Raw genomic sequence first — 26,197 nt, 5'->3', positions numbered from 1 at the left:
GCTACGTTGAAATTCCGTCAGTTTTGACGGAATTTCCATCCAATTGGCAACACTGCTAGTCAAGGCCTTCCCATTCATATCAACACTACGACGTCTATAAATAAAACAGTTTATCTGTATCTTGGCCTATGGCAGAATTCGTTAGGTGAGATAGAACAGATCGTTTCAATGGTAAACATAAATTCCTTAAGATTAAAGGTAAGCGTTCACTACATCGTATCGCACTGATCGGACGAATCGGAAAAAGACAATCTTTGCTGTAATAATTGTTATGTAACCGCATTCACTACATCGTATCGCACGCATCGGCTCTCGGCAAATCCGTCCACGTTATCGGATGAGCAACTATTCCGATGCGTGCGATCCTTGCCTTCTTTAATAAATCAATTTTAATTGCTCAACTGTTACTATTATGTTGTGCCATGTTCAGTTTCGCGCCAAAATGGCGGACGGAAAACTTATTTCGCTTGTACAAAATTGCGAAGAATTATATAATTTGAGGCGTTCCCATTACAGTAATCAAGTCGTTTCTTACATATACATTATGTAACCGATATCTCTTTCGTTTCTTCCTCTTCAATTAAGACGTATGAAGCAATTACAAATTCTTATTCGCTAACACTCATAATTAATAGACCTAACCTCAAACTCCTCTGTTTTCAGCAATGTCAATTCGTTCGACGTCATGTCTTAAACAGCTATAGGGAATCCGATGAGGCGATGAGATGGAGCCGTTACAGTGAACGCACTGCACTTAAAATATCCATTGTGTGCGATTCGTACGAGGAGTAGGCCTACGATACGATGTAGTGAACGCTTACCTTAAGGGAACGTAATTTACATATAAGCTACAACATGTACAGGGACATCATTTTATTTTTACTTCAATTTTTATTGTACCTGAGTTTTTGAATGTACTTCACTCCCACCCCCTCTACTAGTAAACTTCCAACCGTTCTCCAAACATAACGAGGCCGCGTATGCAGTATTGAGTTACTGAGTATAGTACATTCCAGGAATATGTTCGCGTTTTCCAGTGACGAAACAGCTTTCAATATTGAATCATAATTTCGCACAGATACTGTCGTCCGTTTGCCTACGTCGCATCCCGGTTTCCCCCACCAGCTTCTGTTCGCCCCTCTGTAAAGTCTAGTAGCTGGGCTGTCTTAGCTCTTTTCTGAAAACATTAGTTTCTGTTAGGAATTGGACGTCTACGTAATATTATATCAACTGTTTAAAATAACTTAAATAAAAGGGCCTCAATAAATAATTGTCACGTGATTTCCCCCCTCTCTACGACCGTGCGACAAAACCACTTGAACGGACAGTAGATAGCATTTCTGAGTAATTTTATCTTTTTGGATCGGGCAGAAGTGAAGATTAAATTTACAGTACGTAAGGTACTTTTATAGAGTAGGTATAGAATTATTTCAAGATGAGTTACTCGTACGAAGGACGAAACTGATAATTGGAATTAGGTACAATAGTCTATAGTGTGATAATATGCACAAAAGAACTGAAGCCTGTATCGAAATGAACAGCCACCATTTTAAAAAATGTGTTTAAATATCCATATTATGATTATTTTTCAATTTAACTTCTTTCTCTATATTGTACGCTTATGTGCTGTAACAGTACAATATACACTACATAATTAAGACGTCCGAATGGATAACTCAGTTCGTGAGTAAAAACACACATTGTTAATACTAACTGTATTTTGATTAAACAAAAACCTAATCAAAATTATCAAACTCAAAATTGCGATATTTCCTAGTTTACGTAAATGGATGAACTACTTTTCTTCCCTCCTATACCTAGTAAAGTGATGTGTTTGTGTTTTACGCCAGTCGAACTCCAGTCTTAGAAGGGGGAGCAAGCGGAGTTTCCGGTTGTAGACCTTTAATCCAAAGGTATAGCCAGGTTAATATTAAAAATATTAGTAAAAATAAAATGATGTCCCTGTACATAAAGAATAGAAATCGTAGCTTGAACGAGGCGAAAACGCAGACATTCAGTATCCTCTAAAAACAATATTCAGATTATTTAATAGATTCAATGAAACAGGTTCTGTAAATGACTGAAAAGATGACAAAAGCGCCGTGTTCTTAAAGAGGAAAAAGTGCATGAAGTTGGTGCGGCATCAGAGCTCAGCCCACGCAAGTCTCTGAGACGTTTAGCACAGCAGACAGGGATTTCTAAAGCATCTGCGGAAGTGACACAAAATTATTGAATATATTATTATAATGTACCGAGGTACATAAGATATTTCCATGCAGATATTCTGCGTCATCATACGATGAAAGAGTAATGGAACGGAGAAAAATTCTCTCCGGCGCCGGGATTTGAACCCGGGTTTTCAGCTCTACGTGCTGACGCTTTATCCACTAAGCCACACCGGATTCCACCCCGGCGTCGGAAGAATCGTCTCAGTTTTAATTTCCAACTCTTGGGCTCCCTCTAGTGGCCGCCCTCTGCACTACGTCATAGATATCTATGAACCTAGGATCGAAGTCCACACATGTGCTGAGGTGCACAAGAGGGAACCCAAAGTTGGAACTTAAAACTGAGACGATTCTTCCGACGCCGGGGTGGAATCCGGTGTGGCTTAGTGGATAAAGCGTCAGCACGTAGAGCTGAAAACCCGGGTTCAAATCCCGGCGCCGGAGAGAATTTTTCTCCGTTCCATTACTCTTTCATCGTAAAATTATTGAAACTAAACCATACAGAATTCCATCATGTCATGAATTAAAGGCCCAAGATTACAATAACACACTTAGTTTTTGTAATTGGGTGTTAGAAAAAGTAAAAATGCAGAATTTGAATTACAATTTGTTGAGAAGGTGTGAAATATGCGTACAAGAAAAGGAACATCACATAAACCATTTTCTGTGAGCATGGGGAGTACCAAATGATGATGTGTTATCTATACCTAAGTTTTAATGTATTATTGTACCATCTCATCATTACAAATATTCCGCTAGATGGCAGTAGTGTGTTATGATCAGTGTTCTCTTGTTACCAGTTTGAACTCTATGGGGGATTAAGTACTAGTCAAGAAAGCTTTGTTGATTCAGTTTCTTTTTTATTAAAATTAGTTGCATTTCACTTCAATTAGCAATACCTATATATTAAACAATCTCTGATACGAGACTATCCATAATCTCATACAGCAGAAGCTATAACAGAACCTAAATAATATAAACAAGATAATTATAGAAAAAATTTAATTAAGGATGATGAAATAAACATGAATCATTTCAAAAGATACAATTATTGAAAGTCCAATGTTGGCAAACAAAGAAACAAATGCTAGGGAGGTGATAAAAAACCAATGCTAGGGAGATGATAAAATTACTGTAGGATAAGCAGCAGCGATTGGTTGAAACAAGTCGTTTTATTGGTCAAAAGTAGTATAACATAGTAAAAGTGTAATAGTCACGATGAAAATATCGTTAAATGTCAAAAAGCAACTTGGTCTCTGCGCAAAGAGCGTTTAGAGATTGATTACACTAGCCGACAGTGAAGATGTAACTGCGATGAAATAAGTGTTTGTGAACTATATCGACCACGCTGTTGCGAAAACGACAATCAAAAACTCGAATTAGCTCTCGTTTCCTAGTTAAAGGAGGGTGCATTTAATTATATTTAATTATAACACTGGCCAAAAAAAAAAAAAGTTTCCTGTACTTCATGAGTCAATTCTTACTAATTTTGGATTGAGAAAAACGAATATGACAATGAAAATTTTTTCTTAGCTCTAGTTTCTGTGATACACAATAGGTGGATGTATTTCAGTCTAACGGATTAAGATAAAACAATACATTTTAATTACATACGCCAACAACATTGAAAGTGCATTTGCATTTTTTAAAATGGCAGTTATATTCTAAGAGTTCTAAATTGATGGAAGAATACCTGGCAGATGGTTGGGTCTGAAGAGAATCATGTGGTGGCTTCATGAGATCATCGTCTTTTTGCTTGCCTCTTGTAAGTGAGTTCCGGAGCATCCCTACACAAAGACCAGCAGTAATCCGCAAGCATTGTTTCATTCAAACAGCCCTGATATCTTTGTTACATAACAGAAATATCCTGATAGAATCTTTCTCCGTGTTCATCACTGACGGCTCCACAACTAGGAGGGAAAAAGTCTAGGTGGAAATGGAGAAAATGGATTTTAAGGGACGTGTTGCATCCGAATTGATGGTATTTTTGCAGGAGCATTGTCACCAACTGAGTGTAGTTATCATTTCTTTTGTTGCCTAAAGTCCATGAATAGCTCACTTGAATGCTTCCCAAGCTTCCTTTCCTTTCCTTTCCCCTCCAAAACTTGATCAAATGCAGGATCCTTTACAAGTTCTCGAATTTGTGGCCCGACAAAAATACCTTCCTTAACTTTGGCATCACTTAATTTCGGAAATTTCTCTCTTATGTACTTAAAAGCCTGTCCTTCTTGGTTCATACTTTGACCAAATTCTTCATCAAACCCAGCTTAATATGCAGGGGTGGAAGAACATCTTTTGGGTCCACGAGTGGCTCGGCACCGACATTTTTCTCGCTAGGATTAAGATTTCTTGCAGGCCAGTCTGCTTGAATATAATGTGATTTCCTGTCCCTGCTGTCCCACATACATAAAAAGCAGCAATAGTTGCATTCCTAAGACTACTGGTTATTTTAGAGTTTATAAGTTGGCAATGTATTAAATTGACCATATTTTCAGTGCTCAATGTGATTAACTCCATAGTTCAGTAAAAAGCCCACAAAATTCTTCTTGGCTACATCACAGACTTAAGTATGCGTATTCAACTTTAACCTTGAATATCTCAAAATCTTTGGAAAAGGAGTTAATCATGTTGACTTCTGAATGCCTCAGTTATTAAACTTTCCTGTAAAACTGAAACGTATTGTTTATAACATTTAATATTAGCTTATTTAGGCTATATGTACTATATTTAATACAATTTACTCTTTTCTACTTTTTCAAGCTTCCGAAGATGGCTTGAATGCACCGGAATGCTATTCGAATTTAAAATTTTGATTGCTGGTTGCCGACATGGAGGGGTTGAACTCCAAAGTAACTGGCAGCAGTGTTTCCAACTGGACGGAAATTTCGTCAGTTCCGTCAAAACTGACGGAATTTCAATGTATCGGATGGGAAAAGAATGGCTTCGACGGGTGACGGATTTTCTGGCGGAAATTACGATTTACATCATCTTTTGACTTTTGTAACTGCTGTCATTTTTAATTGTTTAATTTTTTAGGGAACCCAGCACATCAACTGCAGAACTAGAGGCAGATGATGTGGATGAATTATTATTATTATTTTAATTAAGATTGGTAAGAAAGTGGCGTTAATATTTTTTTTCATTTTTAAATAGATATATTAAGTGGGTCTTATTTCTTTTTAATTTTAACGGATTCTGACGGATTTCCAGGTGTTAGACTGACAGGAATACAATTTATGTGTTGGGAACACTGATTGGCAGATTCTGCAGCATGAACTTCATACTGCTCCATTAGTGAATAGATCAACAAAATTTTAACGACTTTTTGGAAGTAAATTTCCCATATTGTAGCACACTCTCATTTTCAGCCACGAGCCGCCACTGACACCAAGGTAAATACATGCAATAAGCTTATATAGGCAATAATGTATAGTTATCATAACTTCAAAACGAGAGCTAATCTTGCATTTTCCCTATCATTTTCGTTATCAGCACACCCGAAAACATAAAGATTAGCTGTTTTCATTTCGGTTACACAAAAAAAGTAAAATTTTGTTGGCTAGTGTTATTAGGCCTATTTATTTAGTCTATTAATTTATTTAGTTAACTTATTGTATTCCATTTTTACTTATTGATTTGTTATTTATTTATTTATTCGTATATTTATTTACATATTTATTTATTTATTTATTTATTTACTTATACTTAGCACTTACAGGACCGTTAAAGGTTAAAACCAATAATTGCGTTCTTAGTGAGTTGCATGGTAGATGTATTCACGGCCACTTCAACCTCTATCAATATTCTAGACTCCGTTTGGTGTTCCGTTGCGTGTTGTGTCTACGGCGAAGCACACAGGAGCGTCATTTCATTTTTTTCTTCAGAGGGGAAGGGGCAAGATTTTTAGGGAAGATCTAATAGACTACATCGCGTGACGTACTCCCTCCCTATTTCCTCTGAAATGACATAATTTCCATTACTGTCAACTTGACCATAGGAAAAAAGTGTGATTTCAAATGCGTGAACATGTTTAAGTTCATTATCTTTTCTCCATTTCAGTATATTTTATGATTTGAAGTCGCAAATAGGGCTGATGTCATGGTTCATTCTTTTATGGTCAAGTTTAACCCACTTTACATTACATTTCCAGTTTTCACACACAGACCTAGTTTTAACTTCTTATCATACTTGGATAATAGGCCTACGTAATTTACATATACTTGCTGTTAATATGATGTAGGTAAACATACAGTTTTATTGATAAAGACATAATTTAAATTTCAGTGAACAGTATAATTTTATTTAAAATATGGAAACAACCATTAATGCAGCAAAGGGTAACACCTTCATTCCATTTGAGTAAGATCATGAACTAAGTCGTATTTAACACCTTCATTCCATTTGAGTAAGATCATGAACTAAGTCGTATTTAACACCTTCATTCCATTTGAGTAAGATCATGAACTAAGTCGTAAACGTATGTAACACTTACGTTTCATTTGAACAAGATCATGAACTAAGTCGTAAACGTATTTAACACCTACGTTTCATTTGAGCAAGATCATGAACTAAGTCGTATTTAACACCTTCGTTCCATTTGAGCAAGATCATGAACTAAGTCGTACTTAACACCTTCATTTCATTTGAGTATGATCATGAACTAAGTAGTAAACGTATTTAACACCTACGTTTCAATTGAGCAAGATCAACTAAGTCGTATTTAACACCTTTGTTTCATTTGAGCAAGTCGTGTTTCTTAAGCGTTTATAAAAGTGGGATATTTTAACATTAAAAGTACAGATTTCACATATTTCTTTAGTATTACTAAAGTTTTTAACTTAAATTGGGGGGAGGGGAAAACTGACGCCTTTAAAAGGTAACCATTTCCTGAATTGACGCTAGTCAACAACTCCAGGCATCGAACAGCAGTTTGGGAGCTGGACTCACGTCCGGAAAACAACAAGCGACAAGAAAGAAGGGTTGCGTAACATCTGTCCAGTGTCCACCCTAAATGCTCCCCCCAAATTAAAAATGCTATCGCAACTGAATTATACTTAATGAAATAAACTACAATTTCGTGAAGTGGGACGTTTAAGAATAGGAAAGCTTTAGCAAGAAAGAAGAATTATATTGTAGAAACGAGATTTATGTATATGCATTAATAGGATAATAGGGACATCATTTTATTTTTACTTCAATTTTTATTGTACCTGAGTTTTTGAATGTACTTCACTCCCACCCCTTCTACTAATGAAGTTCAACCGTCCTCCACACAGAATCAAGCCCGCATATAGTAAACAGCACTGAGTTAGTGAGTATAGTACGTTCCAGAAAAATGTTCTCGTTTTCCAGTGACGAAAGAGCTTTGAATATTGAATCATATTTTCGTATAGGTACAGTCCGTTTACCTACGTCGCATCTCGGTTTCCCCCACCTGCATCTGCTCCCCCCTCTGTAAAAGCTAGGCTGTCTTAAAAAAAAAAAAAATATTATTTCTGTTAGGAATTGGAGGTTTACGTAATATTATACAGCTGTTTTAAATCACTTAAATAAAAGGGCCTCGTTAAGTAATTAACTGTCAAGTGATTTCCCCTCTTTCTACGATCTTGCGGCATAACCACTTGACCGGACAGTAGATAGCACGTCTGAGTAATTTTATCTTTTCGGATCGGGCAGAAGTGAAGATTGAATTTACACCACGTAAGGTACCCTTTTATATAGTAGGTACAGAATTATTTCAACATGAGTTACTAGTACGAAGGACGAAACTGGCAATTGGAATTAGATGCAATAGTCTATAGTGCGATAATATGCACAAAAGAACTAAAGCCTGTATCGAAATGAACGGCCATCATTTAAAAAAATGTGTTTAAATATTCATATTATGATTATTTTTTTTTTAATTTAACTTCTTTCTCTATATTGTACGCTAATGTACTGTAGACAGTACAATATATACTGCATAATGAATACGTTCGCATGGATAACTCAGTTCGTGAGTAAAAACACTTATTCTTAATACAGTACTGTACTTTGATTAAACAAAAACCTAATGAAAATTATCAAACTCAAAATCGCGATATTTCCTGGTTTACGTAAATAGATGAACTACTTTTCTTCCCTCCTATACCTAATAGAGTGATTTGTTTGTGTTTTACGCCAGTATCATCGAACTCTAGTCGTGGAAGGGGATAGCAAACTGTGTTTCCGGTTCTCTAAAGGTATAGCCAGGTTAATCTATACTAATAATAAATCTGTAGCCGAAATTTTTCTGGTAATTTTCGATTTTTTCAAAAATAATTGGTCCTAACATATATAATTAACCACCCTGAAACCGAAAATCGCTTTTTTTTTTTTTTTTTTTTTTTTTCAAATTTTTGTTTGTATGTCTGTCTGTCTGTATGTTTGTTACCTTCTCACGCGATAATGGCTGAACGGATTTCGATGAAAATTGGAATATAAATTAAGTTCGTTGTAACTTAGATTTTAGGCTATATGGCATTCAAAATGCATTATTTGAAATAGGGGTTATAAGGGGGCCTGAATTAAATAAATCGAAATATCTCGCTTATTATTGATTTTTGTGAAAAATGTTACATAACAAAAGTTTCTTTAAAAATAATTTGCCTTGGACAGCAACAATCGAAAGCTATGAAAGGTATGAAGTAATATCGGAAGCTAAATTAACCGATTTGTATAATTAATTATTAATTCACCATTGGAAAGTGTAGTTTCTCTAGATGGACATAATGCTATAATGTTATCACAGTAACTTCTGAGTGAATCGAGAACAGGTAAGATTAAAATAGATTCTTATGCACAGAAAACTTGATAGGCTATTCTGTATATTCGTTTCCTGTATTTCCTAAACTAATTTTTATGACCAAATGAGTGGTCTCTGGATCAAAATGATCGCATTTTAATTTTTTAATTCAATTTAAATTAAGTAACATAATAAACGATTTGTCCTTCTATCAAACACGAATGTTCCCGGGATCAAATGTCCTATTTTAATTATATAATTGCTTTACATTTATTTCTAACGGGTGCAGCGGAGCGCACGGGTACGGTTAGTATTAAAAATGTTAGTAAAAATAAAATGATGTCCCTGTATAATTTTCATCCAAATATTCCTTTCTTGAGTAACCAAAATGCATGCAATATCATCCACTAATGAATGATTGGCAAAGAATGTCACGTGGAATACAGATTTAAATTCTGGAGGCATTTTGCACGCACAATCGTATGAATAAACAGTTTGTGCTAGATCTGAATCAGCGACATCCATTTTGGCGCGCTACTTGGACTGGGAAGAAGCTACAAGTTCAAGGTCATCATCAGTGGGCGGAGTGTTGTAAAGAAATAGGCTTTGAGCCGGAGAGACAGAGGGGGCAACCCGCTCGGTTGTTACGCAACACAGCAAACTCAGCACTTTCACTTTCCTTGACATATTTACTCTTTGACATGCATTTGAATGTGAGCGTCCGGAAAATCCTTGGCTGAAGTATTCTATACGTTGGCAAGTCTCCGCGTCTTATTTTTAGATCGCCCAGGTGAACGAACTTGAAGGACAAGCTATTATACTGTCCTTAATTATCTAGTCATGAAAGTGTGGGAAAATACCAAATGAACTTTCAATGTTGTTACATGTTCTTAATATCTGTAATAATAATTTTCGAGTTACGACCTAAAACGCGAGACTGTGTCAATTGGGTACAATTTTCCGAAAATTTTATAGGGATTTTTAATTTTTTGGATAAAAGGAATGATGAATCTTAAGGAATAAATGGTGGAACATATTCCTTTTGGTATTCGAAAATGATAAGTAAGAACCATTATTTTGCCATTTAAATATTCACGGAACTTCTCATTTTCTGTAAGTTTGTCGCTCGTTTGCCGTAAAGTAACTTTTTCAAATTCCTTCCCTTTATAACTTCCACAATTTTTAAAGATTCATTGAAATTTTGCATACAAGTGTATGGCATACTGGAGAATAAACTCTGCCTTTAGCACTGTTTTATGTTTTCAAGTTCTCTCTTCATTAACCCTCCAGTAGTCACGTGCGCAAATGTAACGTTAATTGTAGCGTGGGTCACAGTATTTTTTTTTTACAATTAATTTTACTTGTTTTTTTTTTTTTTACTTTTTCTGGTTAATTATCCACGATTACACATTAACAGAGACTAATTATATTAATTCTTCAAAATTAGCAAAGGAATTGTTTTGTTCAATTAGGCCTAAAATTATAATAAATGCTACAAAAAAATAAATGTTGACTCTAAGAACAGTCAACTGTTATTTGTGGCGCTTAACGCACAATTGGCCCAACTTACAAAATTATATTTCCACTTTATCTCTTTGTAACGGTGAGCGAAATGCGATAACAAACGAAACTTGAGCTGAAATCTAATGGAAAAATTGGAAGTGGCGATTAGGCTATTAAAAAAAAAAACTCTGTATAACAACAATCGGCCCGGCGCAAGAAGCACACGACTAAAATAACTAGCGATCTCTTTCAACGAAACTCGCACATTAAATTCAATTTATATTTACAACTGGAAAAGAAGACCTGCAAGCCTTGAAATATCACAGAAGTAACCTTTGAAAAAACTGTGAAGCCATATTTAGTTACCAGGACAACAAACTGAAGCCAAGGCTATGAATATATTGATCTTGGCGTTACTTGAGCAGGTGGTGATTAGCATAAATTAAACACTGAAACTGCACGTATTAGGAGAAACCACTGCGACCAAAAGAAACAACTTTTCAGCTTACTATAAGAGTACAGATGAGTGTTCAGTTCTAGCTCAGCCAGATAAGGACGACTTCCCTCAGCATTACTTCATAACTGTCTTAAGATAATCACAACGGCCTTTTTAGTTGTAATCTGACAAGAAAGAGGAATGAGAAAGTGAAATGGATAATGGCTGTGTGCAGTAAGTTGATGTGAAACAACAGACTGTCTTGTTTGAAGCCCAAGTAAAGCAGAGATGTTTCATCCCGCCAGAATTTCCAAAACGCTACTGGGATTAGAGATGGCCGATATTTCACAAACCGATATTTTGTCACAGATACACCTGTGACTGATGACGCGAAATATCTGTGACAAAATATCGCTATCGAAATCTGCTCCGTATTCAGTACTCTGTCACCGTTGCAACGTCTGTGACTGATAATTTCTCCTCTACGTCGTGAATTTGCGCATGCGCATGATACAATAACAGCAATCGGGCGGTGGTATTTGATTATTTTTTCGTGATATTTTGTTCAATATTATTTTTTTCAAGGTGATGATGTGTTGCAAAGTTATTAGCGGCATTATAATAATAATATAATCATGAATCTGACATTTTGTTTTCATATTTAGTCTGTATATATGCTTTATAAATATTTTATGTATTCCCCGAGATCTTCACATTTTCATATTACTGTGAATTTATTTTAATGTATAAGTATTTTCCGCTCAATTTTTACGCAGTAACAATATTTTTTTAGTTATACTATTAATTACAAACTGAATAGTTACAACATTATTTTAATAACTTTACCTGTACTTCTCTCATTTATATATGATCCAGTTTTAATGTATATCTCTAACACGAACAGTGCAGGGTAGTATTAATTAAAATAATTAAACCACTGATGTGTGGCGTGTATAGAGAAATCGTATTCACATTGCACTGCTCTTCAATATTTCCTGTTAATTTTTATCGGTGTGACAAAATATCGGTGTAATTCATGCGTATTGTGCTTACTTATCGATATAAAATATCGGTGTGACAAAATCACAGATAAAAGTCACAGATATTTAATTGTCACAGTCACAGTTGTCACAGATACTTGAAAATATCGTTTAAGCTCAACTCTAACTGGGATCAGTCAGTCTCCTACAAAATTAAGTACAGAATTTTTCTCGAAGGTCAAAGATGCTGATAGCCACGTCACGTTGTGTAAAGAGAATCTGCAGTTGAAGAAGACTGCAGTGTTGCAAAACTTCTCCTGTCTCAGCTGGCAATCCCACAAGGTCACCCACAACTCAAATCAATTCCAGTACGGTATAAACCTTCTCAGATTATCGGAAAATCCTGTCTTACATTCATAATAGGATGAGCCAACTTCACTTCAGCACAGACAAAACATTTTGTTTCGAGGAAGAACCCACGAAAAAGGAGCTGCAATATAATTCTTTGTTACATTTCGAAATTGGCGTTGGAAAAGCAACCAAAATAAGAAGAAGAAAGTGACACATGTTTATGCTTTTCACAACAATTCAATTCTCTTACCCTATTGACAACGATGTTATCGTTTCTAGTGAACTATTATTCGAGAGACAATGTATGTTTAATCAACAGTTCGAAGACTGGTTAGAACCTCAGAAGTGACACCAATAAGACATCACTCATGAGATAACTAGGCCTAAGCCAGGAAGTAATGAGATAGGGTGACCAGTTCCTTTCCCCTTCCATTGCATACATCGCTGGCTAGTAACATATTACACTAATCAGACTTCAGATGTTACAATCATTGTACTTCCCTGATACACACCGACATGTGAGATGTACTGCTTGATAATAGCGCTCTTACTAATAAAAACCCTATATACAGACGTTTAACTGTCTTATACAATGAGTAGCTCGTTTATAAGTCGTGTGTAAATTCCTTATTAATAATCACTACATACGTCGTGTATAACAGTATAGTTTCGTCATTACTTCGTTACGAAAGGTAATAGAATATCTGAGGTTCTCTATTGCATCCGGTAGAGCGCTCTAGTGTGGCGTGTTAAATATCGATATTACAACTGGCTCTAATCGATTACCACACTACATTTTGGTCAAAGAGTACAAGCTACAGCAATATTATTCTAATAATTCTATGATCTTTGGTTTGTTCTTCTGTTGTTACAATGTAACCATCATCATAAAATGACACTCGATACGAACAGCTGTTAGAGGGCGGCCATTTTTTCGCTGTATGCAACGCTTAAACAAGGGGTTTCGTGTATATAACTACTGCAAAGCAATTCCCATTGTATAGTTACAGCCTGTTTATACGTCCATAGCTTATTCACAGTTTATTAGTAACGTTTTCTGTCTCAACTCTGCATAAGTCTCGTATAAAAACTATACACGGTTTATTAGTAAGACTGTAGATGTACAGATACGAAAATAAAATTTGGAGCTCACTTATTGTGTAAGTTTCGCTTACAACATACTGCGCATGTGCAGTAAACAAGAGCCCTGTATATGCTATTTATGGAGTCGTTCGAAATATTGTTGCCTACATACAGGTGGATTCACATCAAGACCCGGAAATTCATTGCCGCCCTCACATAAGCCCGCCATCGGTCCATATCCTGTGCAAGATTAATCCAGTCTCTATCATCATATCCCACCTCCCTCAAATCCATTTTAATATTATCCTCCCATCTACGTCTCGGCCTCCTCAAAGGTATTTTTCCCTCCGGTCTCCATTTCTGGATTCGTCCATACGTGCTACATGCCCTGCCCATCTCAAACTTCTGGATTTAATGTTCTTAATTATGTCAGGTGAAGAATACAATGCGATCAGTTCTGTGTTGTGTAACTTTCTCCATTCTCCTGTGACTTTATCCCTCTTAGTCCCAAACATTTTCGTAAGAACCTTATTCTCAAACACCCTTAATCTCTGTTTCTCTCTCAAAGTTAAGAGTCCAAGTTTCACAACCATACAGAACAACCGGTAATTCATTAATTTATAGACTATTGTTCTAGACCTCTAACATATTTTAAGCATGTTTTCTTCCATAAACGCTAATCCTTGTCTAAAAGTTTGTGTTATTATGCATGCCATTTTGAACACTCGCTCAGTCCGTACAGCAGTGGATTAAAAAAACTAGCACAGTCCTTTGATAAAAATAGACTCAATGTGTTTTGGTATCACAAATTGTTTCGCTGAATCACATACATTCTCTAATGCGGACATAACAATGTGAAGAAATAAAGCCCATTTTCTGGTCAATAAAGCAGAATTAATGTCAATCTTTTAACAAATCTAAAGCGATTTCAGGAGTGTTATGAGTTTTGGATGACTTTGTCATCATAACCACACAAGTAGTCTATTTGAATAAAAAATTAGTATAGTATAGTATAGTATTTATTAGCTGTCGTTATAGCAAAAGCTAATCGAAGATGTAAAACAAGAATTAAATATTGACAACGCATTCAGAAATAGGAAAACAAGTGAACTTGCAAACGTAGCCTGCAGAGTTCCAGCAGTCTTCGTAAGACGCTGATATTAATTCGGTGGATGCCATTCTCTGCTGCTGACTAAATCATAGTATTGTTTGTTCACACAGTTGTCACTAGTCCAAGATGACCATCGACTTCTACTACCTGCCCGGCAGCGCACCATGCCGTTCAGTTCTCCTGGCTGCCAAGGCCATCGGCGTGGATCTGAACCTCAAAGTGACGAACCTCATGGCTGGCGAACATCTCACGCCTGAATTTCTTAAGGTTAATTTGCTTTCTGAATGTTATTTTTCTATTTATATTTAAATTTATATTTTTCTATTTATGTTATATTATGCTGATTGATTGTGAAAATATTTCATTTACAACGTTTTCATAGAGTAGGCCTATAGAAATCGATTCCAATACGTTTATTGAATAGAGAAAGTGTATATGTTGGTTAGCATGTCATCGATATTGCATGAGGTGCATGAAAATTATATATTCTGGCTGTTAATTAAAAATTATGTATTGGCTTTTAGGAAAATAATAGTACATTATGCAACGAGCCTATAATGATAGTAATTAAGAAGCGAGTATGGATGATAATTTTCATACGAGCTTCTTAATTACCATTATAGGCGAGTTTCATACGACTTTTTTATGCTCGACCATATTTCTAACTTGAAATTATTCAGATGTATACATTTTATTTGTATCTTACAAGATCGGAAGTGACCTTGTTCTAGGTCGTGAATTGTGAGATGTGCGCACACGCGAAAGTATTGATTTTTTCCGAGGAACAATAATGTCATGGGCCTTGTGTAATCCCGTTAAACTGGTATAACCTTGATTATTGAATTCGACATTGAAAAACGAGATGACAAATTGAATTTATTTGAATATTATTTACAATTAACGCTAATTATTATAGTAATAGAACATAACCTTCTGCGACAGTATTGGATTTCCAGGCTCCGTGACTTTTCGCTAATTCTCTTTCGATTGCATATCCGAGAATAATCGATACTTGCGGTTTTATAACGGTACAAAGCTGACTTGTCATTGGCTGAACACCTGTAAGCTGAGTTGTGATTGGCTGAAAACACCTGTACTTTAATGAGTAGGTGTACTTTAATGACATGCATTAAAGGACTGCTACCACGTGTATAATTACTACATTTCGGCATGGTCGAGCATAAAAAATATTATGTATCATAACACGACTTTTCAACATACAAAATTGGGGTTGCAAGTAACACATCAAACAAATCACGATCGTTCATGCGTTTAGCGTATTGAATTCTTTTTGAATACGATACGCGTTTTCATGCAACTCAATCTGTATTGAATACGATCCGATCCCATTTTTACGAGTATCGTCCTTGAGATTCAAATAGTTTAGAATACTCCATGAAAACATAGTAATTATATCTCTGCCGGTCAGAGACCGTTAAATCACAGTCTACTATATACAGTCGCGAAGCTTGAGGTGATTTTTTGCAAATCTCGTGATAAAGCGCTCCAAGCGGTTAGCAACTAGAAACAATAGACTGTCCACGGTCGACTTTGGACTGTGTCGTATTTCCATCGAGTGCTAGCTCGTTGCGTATTTCACATTGATGCTTGTGAAATGTTCGTTATTGGTTGTAATGAAAATGTTAATGGCTAAAATACAATAACTGGAATAATAATATTTTACTAGAGACGTAGAAAAATTAAGTTTGTTTTAATGAAATTTATTGATCACGTTTTATTTTCAATTCTGGTGGGATTATTATTGCTTAGGCCTACTTTTTTTTTTTTTCAAAGGATATGTTTTTAATTATAGCTGTTAATTTTGTTGTTATTTTTATTTGTTACTTTACTAGAGACGTAGAAAAAGTCTGTTACAATAAAATTTATTGATCACGTTTTATTTCCAATTCTGGTATGATTATTATTGCTTAACCTCATCCCACTTTGTTAACTACGTAAGCCTACACTACAAGTACCGGTACACGTAAGTTACTCCATTAATTCATATTTCCATTATTATTGCTGTAAAGGGAAATGCAAATTAATATTTATTGGTTTCATAGTTAATTATCGCTATAATCTTGAATGAGTGAAGCGATAATAGTAAATTTCAGTTCGATTTGCACAAACAAAAATAATATTAACCTATTTCTTGCAGGATCTTCGAGTTTATGGTGGAATTTAATATACTTCATTAAAATAATAAATTAACTTTATGCATTTAATATTTCAATAATGGAAGTAAGGTGTTAATTTTTCCAAAAGAACACAACGAAAGTGTAACATATTTTGTCTTCTACTAGGAGAGAGATCTGCGATGATGAGGCGATAGTAGCGATCCTAGTGGTGGGCAACTACCCATGTTTGCATTTCTACTACATATTGAGCTTCGCGACTGTATATAGTAGACTCTGGTTAAATTTCAAGTGGCTTGTCTTAGTCGTAGGCGTCAAAGTATTAAAAAGCATTGCAACTTTTCCTATCCCCTCCTTCACCGCAAACTGTGACGTTGCACAGAGGCAGAGATAAAATAAAAGATCTGTATATAGGCAAACTGTTGGACTTCCATATCATTTATTGTGTGTTCATAAATTTACATCAGGAACAATCTCACATATAATTTTCCTTTGTTAATATTATTCATGTGAACTGAAACGTACAATATGTCTCTAATGTTTTTTCTTCAATTTTTTTTTTTCAGATGAATCCTCAGCATACGATTCCAACCCTCAATGACAACGGTTTCTGTTTGTGGGAGAGGTGAGCTATGACATGAATTGCAAAGAAATCTTCCATGACTTCAGATGAAAAAAATTACAGATTTTTGTTTTATCTGGTCTAGCACAACTGTAGCGTTTAAATGTTTTGTGCATAACAGTTGGTACTGGCAGTGCCCCCCTCTTCCTGATGACTTCCCTTACCAGTATCAGTGCTACGCTGATAATGTAATTATAACATCTCTGCTACCTTGGTGCACTTCGCACTTTATCTTGATTTTTTCCCTGATACTATACGCTTATTTTCTACAGCATATGATTATTATTAGAGCATCATTCAGTGACAACGCTTATCTTTACTAAATTTATTTATTTATTTATTATTTTTCTAATAATTGTAACATAAAATATAATATATACAGAAAAACTTTAGCTCGCCCCTGAAAGAGTAGAACTCGTGCTCAGGGGCGGATTCGTGAATTGAAATTAATATTTATACAATACAATTTGTCTTATGTCTACTATGCAATTATAGTATATAAATTTAAGTTTAAAATTTTTCAATTTTTATAAAATCCATATACAACTTTTTAAATTTAATACTAGAACTATTAGAATCGACAAGATTAGGATATTTAAATATAAATTTGTTATATATTCTTGGGCCTAAATTATTATTATGATTAAATACTGTAACAGTGGTGCATTTTGGTTCAAACAATCTTAAAGAATTCATACCTTTTGTTTCATAACTATGAGAATACAATTCAAAATTATTAAGATTTTTATGTATGAATTTTATTAATACAATATAATAAATTTGTCTTACGTTAAGTACATTAAAGTCTAGAAACAAATTCTGAGATGGAAAATTAACAGGTTTATGAAGACATATTTTAATTATTTTCTTCTGTAATAAATAAAGTGGATTAAAACTGGATTTAAATGAGCTACCCCATCCTATATTTCCGTACATAATTACCGATTGAAATAAAGTTAAATATATTGTGCGTAATAAACTTATTGACAAGTAATTCCTCAATAAAACAAAATAATATACTATTTTACGTAATGTATTACAAAGGTAATTAATGTGTTGGTTCCATTTTAAATGATTATCGAAAAATTATGCCTAAATACTTAACTTCAGAGGATTCTTTAATAATCGGACATTTACACTGTATAAGACAACAATCAGAATTATGTAATTTAATACTTAATATAGATGTAGGAGGTTTGTTACATTTTTCAGATAATGAGAATGGAATAATTATGGTTTTATTTTCGTTGATAGAAAGATAATTTATACACATGGAGGTTCGATTCCTGGTAGGAAAAAGAGTTAACTATTCTACACAATTCAAAGTAAGACATATCGCTTTTGTAATCGTCTTATACTTACGAAAAAGTCCATAAATTAATTTCCGAGATAATAAATGACGCAGAGCAAAATTTCAGAGGGAAGGAAAAGATTGGGTAAACTAGAGGGTCAGGAACTCTGGACCTCTCCATTACCAAACCGGCACCTCCGGTCTGAGCCATTGGAGTTGATTAAGGGACGTGTAAAGAAATTTGTCACACTGATTAATGAGTCGGCAGACCACAAATTTAGCTATCAATAATTTTTTAATCTTTGATTGTTAATAATTTGAATTTCCTATACATTAACTGCAATTCGAAACAGTAGGCCTATAATCAAAATCGGTTATTCCGAATGTGTTTCCTTCTGTCTAAGACCTGAAAATGATGACATTCCCACTACTACTTTCTACTCACAGATTGACAACGTACGAAATGCAGAATCTTCCAGGCTTCATATTAATTTTATTATGTAATATCTAGACTTCGTTGAATTGCCACACGCAGCATGCAATCAGGTTGCCGATGTACGGTAGTATAGAGGAGGTGAGCGACTGCCCGGTCTCGTAGTATAAGCAGATCATGTTAAGAGTTGTGACCGGTCCAAATAGATAGAGGAGCTACAGTTAATGTATACCTAAGTAAGCACTTGTTTTTAGATTACTGTGGTTGGAATAGTCAAAGCTTAACATTTGTTAAGTGCAGACAAGAATTCAATCAAACATACTACAATGAGAGTGTCGCTGTTCCAAATAATTGTCCCGAATACCCTTACCCCCGCAGCCAGTCTTGACCCGTTGGGGAACGTGGTTGGATGCTGTTAATTATTATGCAGAACATTACGGCAAACTAATGGAGGTAATTGATGCATTGGATAGCACAGACAGTTCCGCTGTTGCAGCTATAAAACCATTGCCTTCTGAACAGCTATTGGAAGATATTCTGTTCATTGATTATAATTTTAAAATCGTGTCCAAAAGTATCATCTTGTTAGAATCGTCTAAGCTACAACTCTTATAAGCTCTTAATATAATGGATAAAGTATCATAAACCGTTATCCAAAATAACAATTCACTAATTTCAGAAAAAGTGAAATGTAAGTTGAGAAACATTATTGCTAAAAATTCTGCCTATTCACAACTTCGTATTATAAATGATGTACCATCAGGTCACGACAAGACATCTGAAGTTGATGTACTAAAAAGTAGTGATTTCCGTTCTTTAAATATGTAGATATTACATCGTGTGATGTTGAACGTACATTTTCCCAAAATAAAACCTGTTTAAGTGACCATCGCTCAAAATGTACGTAACTCTTCACTGCAATGCACATATTCAAGGATGATGTGAGTATCTTACATTAACTTTTAAGAGTTAATATATCTCACTGTAAAATAATTGTGTATTTAAATGTTTAGACATTTCCTACTTCAAAGATCATTCATTATACAGGGACATCATTTTATTTTTACTAACATTTTTGATATTAACCTGGCTATACCTTTGGATCAACGGTTGCTGCTCCCTTCCACGACTGGAGTTTGATGGCGTAATATACAAATAAATCACTTTACTAGGTATAGGAGGGAAGAAAAGTAGTTCATCCATTTACGTAAACTAGGAAATATCACGTTTTTGAGTTTGATCATTTTCATTAGGTTTTTGTTTAATCAGAATACAGTACAGTATTAAGAATGAGTGTTTTTACTCACGAACTGAGCTGTCCATACGGACGTATTCATTATGCAGTGTATATTATACTGTCTACAGTACATTAGCGTACACTATAGAGAATGAAGTTAAATTGAAAAATATTCATAATATGGATATTTAAACACATTTTTCAAAATGGTGGCGGTTCATTTCGATACAGGCTTCAGTTCTAATGTCTGTAATTCCAATTACCAGTTTCGTCCTTCGTACTAGTAGCTCATGTTGAAATAATTCTGTACCTACTCTGTAAAAGAGTATCTTACGTATTGTAAATTCAATCTTCACTTCTGCTCGATCCGAAAAGATAAAATTACTCAGACATGCTATCTACTGTCCGTCCAAGTGGTTATGTCGCAGGATCGTAGAAAGGAGGGAAATCACGTGACAGTTAATTACTTAACGAGGCCCTTTTATTTAAGTTATTTTAAACAGTTGTATGGGTATAATATTACGTAGATGTCCAATTCCTAACATAAATTAATGTTCTCAGAAACGAGCTAAGACAGCCCAGCCACTAGCCTTTACAGAGAGGCGAATAAAGCTGGTGGGGAAAACTGGAATGCGACGTGGGAAAATGGACGACAGTACCTGTGCGAAAATGATGCAATATTGAAAGCTCTTTCGTCATTGGAAAATGCGAACATATTTTTGGAACGTACTGTGGCGGTAAGGCTACTATGACTGTATATGCAGTCTTGGGTCTGTGTAGAGGACGGTTAAACTTCACTGGTAGAAGGGGTGGGAGTGAAGTACATTCAAAAATTCAGGTACAATAAAAATTGAAGTAAAAATAAAATGATGTCCCTGTATTTCTTGAATGCAGGATACAGGTTTTATTGTAACCGCAGTATAATGCTTAGTGTTTACATCAGAGGCATACTCCATCCTTTGCACGCCCCCTTCTCATACAGTCTATACCGCGTGCGCAGTAAACCTTGCGATTCTCGTGGCAATTCCACGAAGCCTAGTAATATCTCTGTACGATACTACAAAAATGCTATAATTGGCACGAAATATTTCGTGAGAAATTTTAAAGAAATATAATCATCCTTTAATATTGGAAATAAGATAGCTTTACTCTCATTACGGTTGAGTAGGACAACATCTAATCAATCCTATTTCCCAATTTACAGCCGCGCCATTCTCAGTTACCTGGCTGACCAATATGGCAAGGACGACTCGCTGTACCCCAAGGACGCCAAGAAGCGAGCTCTTGTGGACCAGAGACTGTACTTCGATATTGGAACCCTGTACCACAGATTCGGAGAATACTATGTAAGTATAGCGACGAGCGGCTATCCCTTCCACATCAGGCGGAGTATTACCATAGACAAGTAGCCAGTGGCGGTTCCTCGGGGGAGGGAAGGGAGGAACGTCCTCCTCACATTTTCTTCTTTTGAAAGTAAATACCAAATAAAATATGTGCCTTGAAATTCGAGGAAGATTAGATAATTTTTAAGTTCACAGCTATAAGAAAAACTCGGTTGATCGAGTTTTAAACGACGCGCGCTCATGTGCTGTAGAAAACTGTGAGAAAGATGCGAGATTGTCTGTGTGGAGGAAAGGCACTCCATTCCTCCTCTACTGCAGTTAACACACATAGACAACAGCGCACTAGCGGCCAGAGAAAGAAGCAGAGTTTTAAAGCAAGTAAATGAACGGAGAGGGAGGAGATCCTCCTCTGAATCAGTCATGGGCGAGAAATAGAAACCGACTGGTCGTGCAGCAAGCTCGCTACCGCTGCCACCTAACGATGTTGCATTTAACCGGACTATAACACATCTAGGAGGAGACACAACAAAAACAGTTTTAACGCAACGCTATGAAAGACACCATGTAAACTTTTTTTAAATTATAAATCAAAAATATTATTCATTGCACTTTATATAGGCTACTATTCATGGTTTGAAACTTTCGTGGATATTTGAAAGTTAAAGTCGGGTTTATGTAAAACAAAGAGGAAGTAGTTCTACGTAGTTGGCCCCTGAAATTCACTTCTATTCATTGTTTACTAGACAGGGCAACAGCCAAGTTGTCAGTTTTGTACAAATATATTTGAAACTGAAAGTAGGTACTCCAAACTACATCATTTTTAACATAAAAAATTAATCGGCCACCGGCAGCTTTGAACAATAATGGTAGTATGACTTTACAAGAACGGACATTCTTCAAAAGCATGTGATACTGAACTTGTAAAATGTACATGTGGCAACACAGACCACGTGGGTGGGTGCAGTGTTCTCGCTTTCCTCAGATTATTTCCCATTTCCGTAAAACGGTTCCGGTTACGAGTTAGTAGCTAGTCTCTTCCAACACGTGTGATGCGGTAGTGTGCTCGAAAAATGCTACGAGGTTGTGAATTTCCTTGTAATTGTTAATTTGCGCAATTATTCAACAATGAATGGAAGTGAAAACATAATATATTTTGGACAATTTAGGAAACTCAGTTTACAAGAACAGATTATTGCTATACAGAAGGGAAGGCCAACCCCAACACTACCTGGTCTTACATGTATGCATGTTGGCTAATTTGTAGCATGTTTCATCCAAGAAGGTGTCATTTCGTGCTGTTAACTTCTTTCCTCCTCTTAAGAAATATGCAGGAGCCGCCACTGACAAGTACATTAAAAATCTCCAATTCAATGTAGGCTACTGTATACGATCCAGAGACTATTGAAATTGTAAGTGCATAAATCAAAACTGCTCTCATGTTACACAGAGCTATCGGTTTTGCAGGTATCCATTATACCACCATTCTTTTTCTTCTTCTTCTTCTTCTTCTTCTTCTTCTTCTTCTTCTTCTTATTATTATTATTATTATTATTATATGCAAACTCCTTATATTATTCTTATTGGTTTGACATGTCTGTCTGAATATTAAAATCAAACAATGACAACACATTCCCTCTGCTATCCTATCGTTTTACAACAACGGCCTGTCATTAGTATTCGAACAGGCTATAACAGTATCGCCAACATTCAATCACTGACCTGCTGAACGAAAGGGGCTAATATGGATGCTTTGTCTCCGACTGCAATTCTGAATCGGCTAAAGAAAACACGATTTTATGCTTGAATAATGATATCAATTTTATAAAACTGGCAAAGTCTAGAAATAATATCTGTTTCAAATTGTCAGATTGGCAACACTTATACCCAGTTCCCTCCCCCCCCCCCCGATCAGTCCCATCGGAACACAGCAAAACTCCGGCCCCAATGCAGCAAACTGACGAACTTTCATGATGACAATGCTAGAGAAACAATAATCGAAACTAATTCAGGTCACCCTCAGCAAACTGAAGTAGAATCCAAATGGTTTCAGCTACGATAAGTAAATGAAACTGCTACCAAAGGAAAAATAGGCCAAAAAGATTATTCAACACAAATTTCTGTTTTCACGAAAATACATGTTTTTAACAACATTTATATCCAAAAAGTAATGTTAGGCTCGTCGTCTGTCTACAGCGATCTCGTAATTATTTGACAATTTTGTTGATAAGGTACCGTAATTTCCCATAACTATGATCCAGGCACCCAACTATGGTCCAAAACGCATTATGTACTACTTAGTCCCCCAAGAGTTCGGTGTTTGCCATTTAAGGCGCCACTGTGATGGAATTATGTTCCCCATAGATGCTTCTATCTACCATTACACGTGGCAATGATATGGATGCTTAACAAGGTCAGTGTGCATCGTTCTATTGAATCTGTGAAGACACGAAATCATTCAGTTTGTGATTGTCTGTTTTATTAAGCTCTCCTCTGTAGAACTGGTAAATTATAGATAAATGATTGTTTGTACAATTAAACCTGGCTATATAGTGTTTACTTTCACGTAATAATTAGACTGGCAGAGGTTAAGGACTCTGCGTGAAAAATGTTTAACCTCAAGGCTAGAAGTCAGTCCTCAACTATGTACCACAATTTTTCGTGGACCATAGTTGTATTTCATTTTGAAATATTTGTTTTAATGAAATGTGAACAATTTAATTATTTACTTCTGCAAATACGGTATCTCAGTATATTCTAAAACATCATTTAACATTATAGTCCAGTAAATAAAGAAACAGGCTGTTCCAGCATCAATGGTACTAGCATGAATAATGGTCCGGTAAAACGAAAACTTCAGGGTAGAAGGATCATAACCGTCCCTGTAAGTACTATGAGAGCGATGAAATTGAATTGGATACAGATTATGATGTTTCCGGTGTACTCTCCATATTTACAGACGAGTCAGATGTAGAAAAGAAGACGAAATCTGTTAAAATAATGCTAAAGGCACATAGTTATATGGTAGTTACTTATGAGGAGGAATTGTGGCCAGGGAAAGTTGTGGAAGTGAAGAACAATGGAGCTGTTGTTTCATGTATAGTAAGAAGCGGCAATTACTGAGGGGAGGCAATATCCGCTATTAGTAACATCTGGGTGGCCACAAAATCAGTTGAATATTTGGAAGAAAATTGAAAAAATTTGTTAGTTTTTACACCTTTTAATTATATCCATTGTTTGGCGTTGAAAATAATAGCGCAAGTGATAATAAAAAAGAGTTTTTTTTTTTCTGGGAAGCAATGTTTTCTTCATTTCATAATGGGTTTTCTGATTCTTACCTCATAAAAAAAATTGAGAAACTTTAGGTGGCCCGGTATTTTTGCCGGTGAGTGTAGTTGTTCATTATTCCAGGAAAATGACTTTCAGATTTTACTTATTTATTGTGTGTTTATGCAATGTGTACGAATAAAAAGAATCCATGTACTTTTCATTTATTTTTAATATTTCTGTGCTAGATTATGTTTCTACCCTTAAATTAGAAACTCGATGTATTGATTTACGAATAATTACAGATCCAGCTATAGTCAATTCATGCTTCCAAGCATGAATATATGAGTGGACCATAGTTGGGCAACTCAGAATACAACTATGTACCAATGCTTATTATTTTTTCAACACTTGTAATTAAATAATTTCAGACACATATGTCAATATTTATTTAATATACACTTACAAGAGTCCGAAGCCAAAATTCCACTTAATCTGGATGAATACTATTGAATATACAAAGAAAAATGTGACAAATGTGGACCATAGTTAGGGAAAACTACGGTATTCGGTATTTACGAGTCAATTTATCCATAAATTATGTATATAAAATATAATATTTTTATGTGAAGTGTAGGCCCCTAAATAAGTTATTAGAACTGAAACACACAATGATGACTCACTGTAAAGCACATGTAACGGTTTTTATTCTACAGGCATGCAGTGAAATGGTTGGTTTACACAAGGCATTATAAATTAATTCCTAGCTACTCAACTTGGCCGTTATTTCTGTCAAATTTCTACCTTCTTCTGTACAGAAGAATCAATAAAAGACAGCACGATGTACACGGCAGACAGGTTCAATCCCTCGTTCTTAAATGATTAGCTGTCTGGTTCAGGGACAATTTCAGTTTTGAACCGATCTTTGGTATTTCTTCTGCAAACGTTCTTCGTAGTTCATTTCCAGAAATGCCAATAAAAGTTGAACTTGCACGTAGTATCAGGAATAGATCAGATAGTTAATGGGGTTTAACAAGGGCGCGTCAGCTACTATGTCTATTTGCGCCCTTATCTAAAAATCTTACAAAAAACAAAAACACAAATAATAAAGCTGAATGCTAACACGAACTAAAAAACGTTGCCACATTAAAAACGAGGTACACAAATGCATTATCAACAAGGTGATTCGTAAAAAATCATAAAAATGAGCAGTTCTCAGACCCTAGGGCCCTAGGTAGTGTTTAAAAAGAAACAATCTATACTAATAATAAATCTGTAGCCAAAATTTTTCTGGTAATTTTCGATTTTCCAAAAATAATTGGTGTTAACATGTATAATTAACCATCCTGAAACCGAAAATCGCTTTTTTGAAATTATTGTTTGTATGTCTGTCTGGATGTTTGTAACTTAGATTTCAGGC

General features: G+C 35.3%; 1 protein-coding gene across 1 annotated transcript in view; it reads left to right on the top strand.

The window, feature by feature from the left end:
* LOC138712577 (glutathione S-transferase 1-1-like) overlaps nucleotides 1–26,197 on the top strand; it is a 37,133-nt gene that overhangs the window by 2,602 nt on the left and 8,334 nt on the right. The window contains exons 2-4 of the mRNA XM_069844525.1: nucleotides 14,563–14,719; nucleotides 17,154–17,212; nucleotides 21,375–21,516. Coding sequence (XP_069700626.1) covers nucleotides 14,579–14,719; nucleotides 17,154–17,212; nucleotides 21,375–21,516 — 342 coding nt within the window. The 5' untranslated portion in view covers nucleotides 14,563–14,578. The remainder of the gene's footprint in view (nucleotides 1–14,562; nucleotides 14,720–17,153; nucleotides 17,213–21,374; nucleotides 21,517–26,197) is intronic.

Source organism: Periplaneta americana, chromosome 13 (genome assembly GCF_040183065.1).
Source record: "Periplaneta americana isolate PAMFEO1 chromosome 13, P.americana_PAMFEO1_priV1, whole genome shotgun sequence".
Taxonomy (NCBI): domain Eukaryota; kingdom Metazoa; phylum Arthropoda; class Insecta; order Blattodea; family Blattidae; genus Periplaneta; species Periplaneta americana.
The sequence above is the reverse complement of the archived record's forward strand: the minus strand, read 5'-3'. Positions and strand labels throughout refer to the sequence as shown.